Raw genomic sequence first — 11,079 nt, 5'->3', positions numbered from 1 at the left:
GCTTTATTTCTCAGAGGCTTTAATGGTTAACATTAGGCCTAAAGAACAAACCTCATCAGCCTGATACTTTTAATTGTTTATGCTGTAGCGACACCTGGTGGTCAAAGCATAACAAAAAAAATAAAAGTTATGCTTTGACCACCAGGTGTCGCTACATCATAAAAAATTTACCCTATGCATGAACTGCTCTATTTATTTGTAGATTTATAGGAAAGAGCTTTACCTCTGTTTATCCACATCAGGAGTCATTCATTCATTCATTTCCTACCACTTATCCAAACTTCTCGGGTCACGGGGAGCCTGTGCCTATCTCAGGCGTCATCGGGCATCGAGGCAGGATACACCCTGGACGGAGTGCCAACCCATCACACAGCACACACACTCTCATTCACTCACACACACACACACTACGGACAATTTTCCAGAGATGCCAAGCATCTCAGCATGTCTTTGGACCGGGGAAGGAAACCGGAGTACCCGGAGGAAACCCCCGAGGCACGGGGAGAACATGCAAACCCCACACACACAAGGCGGAGGTGGGAATCGAACCCCCGATCCTGGAGGTGTGATGCGAACGTACTAACCACTAAGCCACCGTGACCCCATCAGGAGTCTAAAAATGATGGTTAAATGTTAGGTTTGAGACAATAGTTATTATTGTAAACAGTGTGTGAATAACTTACCTGTCCTGACAAAGCACACAAAAAGAAAGAAAGAAAGAAAAAAGAAAAAAACTTTCCTTGCAAGATGAAATTCTCTTAAACTCATTTATTTTCTGTGCATTAAGCACATTCAGCACTTCACCATAAAACTAAACAGTTTAACTTAAAGATTTCAGAGCCATCATCGACTTTTACAAGTATAAAAGATATATTTTTGACCTACATGGTATTTTTTCTAAATTAAAAATGAACATCCACTGACAAAGAAAAAAAACACACATGAATCTCTAAAATAGTTCAAACCTAACAGTTAAATGAACAGTTAATCTGCTTAAACTAAAAGGACAACCCCTTTCCCCTCTCACCCCGGTGCAGCCCCTCCCTCTGATCTCTTTTACCACTGGAATCATAGGAAGGATGCGTTTACGCCTCTGCGTCGGCGAACTGGTCCTTCTCGATGCGGGAGACGTGACGGATCCATTTGACAGGAGGAGTGTGATGTGCGGAGGGGTCGTAGTGCTGCTGGTGATGTCTCAGAGCACGAGGAACGGAGTACAGGTTCATCTCGCACATCGCCACCTTCAGCTCTTCTTCAGAATCTACACAGAAAAGCAACAAGGAATTATGGGTCACGGGGTTCATATGCCAATAAAACGCCATACTGTGAACTTTCAACATTCTGCACACAGAATTACGGACATGATAAACTTTAGACTTCATCAGGAACACAAACTGAGGAAGACGAATTTCATAAACTGGTGGCTATCGTCTTCCCTTAAGTGCTGCGTTAAACTTGAAGAAAACATTACAACAGATAGATTTTGCCTGATGGACTACATTCGTCAGACGTTTCTTCTTAGAAATCTTTATCCAGATCCTAATACTGAAGACCAATAAAAGTACCAGGAGCAAACAAGGTCTCTGAGTCCGGACCATTTTTTACTTCTTTAAATCAAGTTTAGAAGACAATAATATATACAAGTCACAAATATATTCAGAGCATCAGATTACCATAAGGTGTCTTATTGCTCAATTCTTTCTTCTTCTCCTCCTCGATCCTGCGTGAGAACTCTTCAATCTCTCGCTCCCAGTCCTCTTCTTGAGGAACTCGATCCGTCTCGGTCTGAACTGGAACTGAATTGTTCGTGTTCTTCTTCCTTCGCCACTTAAACCGCTTTCTTTTGCTCCATATTCTCACTTTGCCCTGAGCTCCGTCTCCTGCTGCTGGAGTTTTGGTGAAAACACGTGAAGGACGCAGACACTTGGACAAGGCTTGGGCCATTTTGTACAGTCAACCTGGAAATACAAACAAACAAACAAACAAACAAACAAACAAACGATTCATTTTAGAGAATTAGGAGTTGCACATTGATTGTAGATTAATATTTAAAAACAAACTAAAGCAGACACTCTAATGTTCTCTGGCTATATATATACACACATATATACAAAGTCTATAGAGCCAAATATCTAGAGTTAAAAAAAAATAATAATATAATGAACTTTATATAACTGCCATTGAATTGAGGGCGTCACCGTTCAATCAAATGGATGTCAATCATTTTACAAACATATTTTATTTAAATTATATGTAAATTACATGTAAATAAGGAAGCAATTTCTCTTTAGCAATAAAGCTACAGTTAGCTAGAGTTAGCTGACAACAAAACATCCATTCAAATAGCGCTTAAATAAAATAAATAAAACTATGAGAAGTGAATGTGTGCGTTATAAACACGTCACCGAGGGTTTCTGAGGGTTCAGTAAAAATCCGTCAGCTAAGTTTGAATTAAAGTCACGTTTCTTCTCCACGTTAAACTTCCGGCTCCACAATTCGACTCCGATATAAAGAATCGACTGAAACATTTGACTCACACACTAAACACGCACCAAAAGTTCCAGCTAACTAATGTCAGCTCTTTAAATGATTAAACTGGAGAATAATAATCGTTTTAGTTTATCAGCCGGATAAAGAGCATGATCACGGCCTACCGTGGAGATTAAAAGCTTTATCTGACTCTTCAGTCTGATTCATTAAGACTCTTGAATCGCTGGTTGCTGGTGCCAGTGTTTTTGAGATATTTCTACAGCAATTTTATTTGCTTTCTGCTTTCTACAACGAGGATGAAACGTTCATCCTGCCAGTTTCTCGATTTATAGCGAACGTATTTTGTTTAGCGAATCAATTACGAGTCGACTCGATGATGATGCTTAGTTTAAGAGTCGACACTTGAATGACTCTATACCGATCGGACACGTATCCGCCTACGTTGGCTTACTTTTAATTTAAAACTATTAAAAAAACAATCTGTATAAAGTATATAACTATTTCAAGATACTTTCATTAAACATTAAATTTTAGTTGCAATTAACAATAAAACCCCGAATACATTTGTTTGAACTCGTTAATTAGTTAATGAGTCTCTTCGTGCGATTGGCTGAAGCGTCACGTGACAGCCACTAACGTCACAGCGCTAAACCGAGGGAATCTGTTTACTTAAATATTAACGGATTAATTATTTATTGTAAAATAAATAAATAAATAATAATTTTCTGGTGACCGAGATCACATTTCTTTCTTGTTTTGTCTTGTTTCATCTGCAGTTTTAAATACTTAGTTCACCATATTTATTTTTATTCAAATTCAGATTTAATTCTGAGCTTTTAAAAAAAAGCGGGAAAACAATCCCACATAATATAAGTGATCCTGAGCTAAAATACACATAGAAATAAAGCTAAGCACTAAAAGTTTTGTAATGAGTCAGTGTGCAACAATTTCCTGAAATGTAAAATTATATGTGGACGCGACAGATCATTAGAAATAAGAAACCACACGTAGAATTTAGAATTTATTGCAAAATTCTAGCCAAAGTTACATTCTACTGATCCCAACATGCTAATGATGTTCAGAACGGCAGAGTACGTCCCATTTGGAAAAAAAGTACCGAAGAAAATGTGTAACAATTATCCGGTTTACATTCATAAATTAACGAGATGCTAACGATCATATTCCTGTGTAAGAAATGTCTTTACAAAAGTCAACAGTCAGATTGAAAAATTCAATGAAACTATTAAACGAAGGCAAGAAATAAAAGAGCGGACATCATAAGCCACGGTAGCCTGTTTCACGCACCGCTCCTGCTCGATCCCCGGCTAGCGTTTGGCTTCTGTCACTAAAGTAGTGGTAGATTTATTGCTTTAACAGCTAGGAGATGGTGTGTGAAAACGTGAAAGCTAAACTATACAACAGAGGTGTAGAAAAAAAGTGAATGGTTTAGAAAATGAGTGTGTTACTGATCATTATAGAGTATTTACAGTTTGTTTAGAAATTGCACTGAAATGGAAGATGATTCAAAAAGGTGCAAGAAACAATCAGCTGGTCTGCCTGTAGGGGCTGCTTTAAAAAAAACAAACAAGAGGCACAAACACAAAAACTGAAAAATATGAAAATCATGTGTTTATGTGTTCATCCTGCAAAGGTAAAGTAGCTCAGTGGATATGAGGCACTTTGCCTTGGAAAACAAATGTACATTAAACGAATTAGTGACAAACCCAAATTGTGTGTACTATAGCACATCGACCGACCCAACCACCAAAAACATTACAAACGTTTCAGTAACATACAAATCCAAATACTGAGCCAAAACCTGGCACTGAGACGTAAATAACCTGTCCAGAATGTTACCGAGCTGAAACTTTGGCTAAAAAAAAAAAAAAAGCTACAGAAAGTTCCTCTCTAAATACTAAACAAGCCTGATACTCAATATGAGATGAGTGCTTCGTTATCCGTTTTATAGCTAATTTGCATAACAGATGAATTAGCATTGAAGTAAAAAAAAGAGAACAAGAGAAATGAAATCAGTTCTGAAATAAAGACAAGGCCCTGATGAAGATGATGATGATTGCTCCAGTAGCACTCATTGTAACATCTCAAAAACAGGAAGCACTTGCACTGATATGACGAGGCGTCATTAACATTCATAACGCTGACATTGCTCTAACTCAGCGGCATGTGCCGCTAATCACTTATACAATATCCCATGATGACCAAGGGGTTCAATATTATTACAGGGAATCATTTCTCCTGAGAAAGTTTGTCTTCTAAAAGCCCTTATTTTGAAGGAATATAATCCAAATCCAGGATGATTTGTATGTGAGCCAATGAGGAAAGGCAAAATTATTGTGATATTACTTTCCCAACTGGTGACATCAGCTGGAGCCCAAGTAATGTCCTGATTACACTTAGTGATTGGGACTTGTAGGTCAAAAAGGGGCGGAGCTAAACATAAATATCACCAGCCTCTTCGCAGAATAAAACGATTGCTGAGGTATTAGAGGTATTAGCATTATTAGCATTAGCTATAGAGTCGATAACCAGTGTCACTAAACCATCATGAGATGTAATTAAAACCTGTATTACGTCACATGAAGCCTTAATCAAGTGTGTGATTGGCAGATTTATAAGTTTAGCTCCACCCCCTTTAACATGGCAAACCTCCAAGTCAGGATGTGCTTTATTCATCAGCTCATTATCCATCTCACACGTACTCTTCCCATCACGGACACTCTTCGGACTCTTCCCTCTGATCAACTTGCTCAACACCAAATCGATCCCAACGTCGGCGGCTTTGAGACGAGTACAAAAATAACATCCAGAAAAAGGCCATCGCACTTCGGACCCCTGAACGCTGTTCCCTCGATCCGTTACGTCCAGCACCAAGGACGACTAACGTCCCGAAGTCTCACAGATGGCTCATGAAAGACACAGTTCCACCTCCACAGCAGCAGGGGGCAGGCAACAAGTGGCCGGTCTTTAGTTTTATAAATACTGAGAGCTTGTTATTAGAATTTAATCTCCAAGATGGAAGGGTTGTGGTCGAGGATGGATAATATGATCTTGTCCATGTACTGTCTGAGACGGATGTTGATCTCCTCCTGCTCCTTCAGAGCTTCCATTAACTGTGGAGAGACAGGAGATGATTGAACACCATGCTACACCAGAGCTTCCAGAAATCTTTCTTGGCTGAAGCTCAATTCAAAGCATTTTGGCATCACCACAAGGTGACAAACAGGACCACAGAAAGAACCGGAACACACTCATTACATTATTTTTTATCGTCCTCATCCGCTAAAAAACGTCTACACACCTGGTCACGTGACGCGCTGTCGATTTCCGCAGCCAGGGACTGAGCTTTGGTCTGAGTGGAGATCAGGTTCTTGGCTTCGTGGAGACTCAGACTGAGGATGTGACCATTGAGCTCTTCGTTTTGTTCACGGAGTCTCATGTTCTCCTGCAAAGGCAAAATTTAATATGCACTTAGAAACACACTGCTGATCTGAGACCAGTTCTCGTAACACTCACAGCTCCCCCTGATCCGAGATCAGCAGCTGTAGCTTTTATCCTTATAGAGCTTTGTTAGTTCTGATCTGAGCTCAGCTTTAATCACTTAATGCTACCGTTGTGACGTCTCAGTAATATTATAATGCTTCATTTCTGATCTGAGATCAGTAGATATCTAGAATTTCCAAAGACAGGTTTATGTCTGATCTGAGATCAGTTATAACATCATATTACTGTATAATCCAGCTTTACTTCCTCAGTAAGGATTCTCAAAGTCAGCTTATTGTTTCTAATCCAATGTCCTTTAGTTCACTTTATAATCTGCTAGAGGACAAAAAATGTGGAGTTTAATTGTCCAATTTGTTCAGTTTGAAACTACAACAAAGACACGATACAAATATACATATGCTATATGGCCAAAAGTATGTGCACCCCTGACTATCCCACACGCGTGTGTGTGATGTGACGCTCAGGTGTCCACATATTTATGACTGTATTGTGTATAAACACATGGAGCTGCTAGACTAACTGTAGGTCAGTCATGACATCATGAGGATGGAATGAGGAGTGAGTGTGAAGACGACGTTAGTGTAATTGTTACTGGTCATCGCTGTGACCGCCGTCAGGTCGTGATGCTCATCGTTCAGCTACACAACAAACATGAAGTCTATTACAAGTTTTAAGAAGCAGGAAGTGGCCTGTGTTATGGAGGTTAATGAGGGATTTACACCGAGAGCTTTACCACGTAGAGCCGTGCGCTAACACGGGCTCGCTGCTGGAGGTCAGGGGGAACGTCCTGCGAAACACAGCTCTATGCAAACACACACACACACACACACACACACACACACACACACACACACACGATTCTTCTTCGGGGTGAAAAACAGAACCTGTTCAATCTGTAGATCAGGTTCTGCTCTGGGTCATGTACAGACATGTTTATTACTGAAATGTTCTCTCTATTAATCAAACTTGTCTCGCTCTCTGTCCATGTCTCTCGCTCTCTCTCTCCGTCAGTGTCTCTCGCTCTCTGTCCGTGTCTCTTGCTCTCTCTCGCTCTCTCTGTCAGTGTCTCTCGCTCTCTGTCGCTCTCTGGCCGTGTCTCTCGCTCTGTCCGTGGCTCTCGCTCTCTCTCTTTCTCTGTCCGTGGCTCTCTCTTTCTCTCTCTCTCTCTCTCTCTCTCTCTCTCTCTCTCTCTCTGTCTGTCCGTGGCTCTCGCTCTCTGTCCATGTCTCTTGCTCGCTCGCGCTCTCTGTCCATGTCTCTCGCTCTCGGTCCGTGTCCCTCGCTCTCTCTCGGTCAGTGTCCCTCACTTTCTCTCGGTCCGTGTCTCTTGCATTCTCTCTCTCTCTCGGTCTGTGTGACTCGCGCTCTCTCTCTCTCTGAGGTCCGTGTTTCTCTCTCTCTCTCTCTCTCTCTCTCTCTCTCATTGAACCATATCTAAATGATCAGGTTGCATTCTGGGTAAATAACAATCATATGTAAGAGAAGCTGATAAAATAAGGGAACAATGTGTTAAAGAGGTAAAACTGAAAGGAAGTGAAGTATCGTATCGTATATAACGAGCGTTCACCTGTTTGAGCCTCTTCATTTCCTGTTCCAGGTCGTTCTCGCGAGTCCGTGTGGTGTAATCCGATAGGCTGACAGACGACCTTCGGATCCGCCCCAGACGCTCCGCCTCCAGCTTGTAGAGCTGCAAGTGCTCAAGTTCTCGCCGTAGTTCCTCAATCAGCTGTAAAGTCATTTTAACATCAGCTGAGTCACTATAAGCATCAGCTGAGTCACTATAAGCATCAGCTGAGTCACTATAAGCATCAGCTGAGTCACTATAAGCATTTTATCAGACAAACACAAACACAAGGACGAGTGCTTCAGACAGAGAAATGTAAAATTCTCTCTATTGTTATTTTCATTTGCCTCAAAGCTCCTGTGGACATTTTAGAGAATAAATCCACCAGAGCTAATAATGCAGGTTTATTCCTGACTGATCAGCTCGCTCTCACCTCCTGCATGGCTTCTCTCTCCGTCTGATAGTCGGTCCGGTTTTGTCTCAGTTTGTCCATCATCTTCCTGTACAAATCCATTTCATCTTTCAGACGGAGACTCGTGTCCTCCAGCTTATCGGTCACCCGCTGCTTCTCCTGGAGCACGGAAACAAATCACAGGCAAATATTAATGCGAGCGCGCACACACACACACACACACGTCAGAGAAAAGACGTAAGAGGTAAACGATCCCGTGGAAGCCGTGTGTAACGCACCAAGACACGTCTCACCATAGGGACAAAGAGTTACGGAAGTCGCGTGACACGACGATATGATACTGAGATGTAATTCTTTGTAAAAACGTTGATTAGATATAAAGTTTTAGTAACATTGCATCTATTTTTGCGCAGAAGTTTTGTAGTAAAAAAGTTTTGAATCTTGGAATTTGTTTGTCTGAATTTTTCACATATATACACACACATGTAAAAAACACAACACCACATACACAAAATAGGGTTTTAAAATGTTTAATATTTTTCCAGACATTTAATTCATTAAAACTTCAACTCGTATCGCAGATCCCTATTTAGGTAACATTTTAATGCCCTAAATTAAGAGGTCGTGTTAATTAGAGTGAGAGTTATGTGGAAAGTTCGCTGTGGTGACCCTCTAACGGGAAAAGACCGAAGAAGAAGATTTTTATGCCCTAAATAATCAAAACTTTAAACAATATGATATTTTCACCCCAACACCTATTACTGCTCCTCTTCTTACTGGGTTGTCACGTTAGCACGTCACAATTATTAAGAAATTCTGACAGGAACTGAACATGTGCGTCTTTTTTATTTGATGAACTACATTTTATACACGAGATACGCGTCATTCTTATCTTTCCTTTTCCTTTATGTTCCTGATACTGTCATGCTACAGTAGGTTGGGGATTCATTCATTCATTCATTACTACCGCTTATCCGAACTTCTCGGGTGACGGGGAGCCTGTGCCTATCTCAGGTGTCATCGGGCATCGAGGCAGGATACACCCTGGACGGAGTGCCAACCCATCACAGGGCACACACACACACTCTCATTCACACACACACACACACACACACACACTACGGACAATTTTCCAGAGATGCCAATCAACCTACCATGCATGTCTTTGGACCGGGGGAGGAAACCGGAGTACCCGGAGGAAACCCCCGAGGCACGGGGAGAACATGCAAACTCCACACACACAAGGTGGAGGTGGGAATCGAACCCCCGACCCTGGAGGTGTGAGGTGAACGTGCTAACCACTAAGCCACCGTGCCAGCAGGTTGGGGATTAACACGCTAAAATGTTTCTCAGTTTATATGATAATCCAAATAAAACAAAACCAAACAAACCGCATTAACGTTATATATAAATAACGATCAGATCTGATGTTAGTTCTGCAGAATCAGGCGTCCGAGTTGAAGCCCGTGTTCTCTGACAGATCCTAAACAAACACGGTTTAAAGAGCGTCTCCTATCACGCGACGCATCTCTCACCACCGGCTCTGTGACGACTGTTTGTTTTGTTAACAGAGATCTCAAAGTCTCATCTGACCACACACACACACACACACACACACACACACACACACACACACACACACACACACCCTCAGGTCTGATCTAGTGGCTGATGCTAGCTGTAATAACCGTTTCATCTCACTAATTTCCATTTAAAACCTTTTCCAAGTAATCTGCCAAAAATCCTGAGGTAAAAGTTGATGTTCCGGATGTTTCTGTGACTTTTCGACCGTCCATAAAAAGGCCCGATAGCCACGCGCTAGTCATTCATGGTAAATCGTGTTAGCTATACGGTGTATTTAATATAAAAACAATTTATCCACATAATCGGAGTTAACACTTAAAACTCCCGATGGTTCTGTCTCGTTTCCACAAGACTTTTATTCTGCTTGCTAAGGAGCTAGTCAACAAAATCAGCTAAATAGCATGTTAGCTCATTAGCAAATAGAACATAACTATTGTTTATATGGTTCAATATGTCCTAAGAAATAAATGTAGAAATATTTTAAAAAAAAAAAAGAATCGATCAAATGATTTTTTGTACGATGATTTTTATTTTATGTTTTTTTTTTTTTTTACAGAATATATAATATTCGAACGCGTGTTTTTAAACGAATCACACGTACAGACGAACATGTATTAACGGTTTTAAAACTGTTTACGCTAAAATGGTGAAAAAGAAAAGAAATCTTTAACTAAATCTGATCTATATCGTTATCATCACGCTGAAGTGCAGGGAAGGAATTTTAGTGTTTTCTGTTCAGTGTGAAAAAACACGTCACGCTTCTTCTTAAGACATTTAACATGCTACGCTAAAAGCGTACCGAACGCACGGGCTCGTATGTAGCGTGTAAGACCGGGTTTATGACACCTTACTGACGCTCAACACACACACACACTGCATGTCATGTATATTTAAGCATAGCATTGCTATTGTTTATACTGTCACTAGGCAACAGTGCGACTTAGCCGTAGACGTTAATTAATCTGCTATAGCTACTGAAGGAAACTTTTATGCACAGAGTAAAAAATAGAAAATGGAAACCAAATTATCACCAAATTATGATTGATCTAGATAACAGATGTTAACGTGTTAAGTGTCCAAGAGTTAGAATGAGACAAAACATCAACATTAGCGGAATTGTGCTTAGCAGCTAAAGCTAACACACTTCCTCAGACTGAGGATCGTGAACATCGTGTCACTTGTGAATCGTGAGAAACTTCCGAAGTGGAGAATAAAATGTTTCACACTAAACCTTCTCGTAAACACCATGACACACACACACCCTAGATTTAACCTACTAGTATAAACACACACACACCCTAGATTTAAACTACATGTATAAAAAAAACACACACACACACACACACACACACACACCTCATCAAGCTTCTCTGTCTGTGTTTTCAGTCGGTTCACGCTGGCCAACATCTCTGTATTCTCCACCTCCAACTGCTGCACCCTGACACCAAAAAAACAAAACAAAAAACAAAACACACACAGTTAACACACACACACACACAGTTAACAC

The 11,079-nt window shown here is 40.7% G+C and overlaps 1 protein-coding gene across 8 annotated transcripts in view; it reads right to left on the bottom strand.

Moving 5' to 3' along the window:
- Positions 1-753: 753 nt before the first annotated feature.
- rab11fip4b (RAB11 family interacting protein 4 (class II) b) overlaps positions 754-11,079 on the bottom strand; it is a 21,436-nt gene continuing 11,110 nt past the window's right edge. For 6 of the 8 annotated variants that reach the window (XM_047813750.1, XM_047813751.1, XM_047813753.1 and 3 more), the window contains 7 exons: positions 10,929-11,010; positions 8,010-8,147; positions 7,580-7,738; positions 5,810-5,953; positions 2,406-5,621; positions 1,674-1,958; positions 754-1,261 (listed from right to left, as the gene is read on the bottom strand). In XM_047813750.1, the coding sequence (XP_047669706.1) occupies positions 5,505-5,621; positions 5,810-5,953; positions 7,580-7,738; positions 8,010-8,147; positions 10,929-11,010 (640 nt within the window). In that variant the 3' untranslated portion in view covers positions 754-1,261; positions 1,674-1,958; positions 2,406-5,504. Of the gene's footprint in view, positions 1,262-1,673; positions 1,959-2,405; positions 5,622-5,809; positions 5,954-7,310; positions 7,467-7,579; positions 7,739-8,009; positions 8,148-10,928; positions 11,011-11,079 lie in introns of those variants that run through there. The other 2 variants (XM_047813748.1, XM_047813754.1) reach the window with 2 other exon arrangements.

The sequence above is a fragment of the Tachysurus fulvidraco genome, chromosome 5 (genome assembly GCF_022655615.1).
Source record: "Tachysurus fulvidraco isolate hzauxx_2018 chromosome 5, HZAU_PFXX_2.0, whole genome shotgun sequence".
NCBI classification, from domain to species: Eukaryota; Metazoa; Chordata; class Actinopteri; order Siluriformes; family Bagridae; genus Tachysurus; species Tachysurus fulvidraco.
Note: the sequence above shows the minus strand (reverse complement) of the source record. Positions and strands in the feature narration are given on the sequence as shown.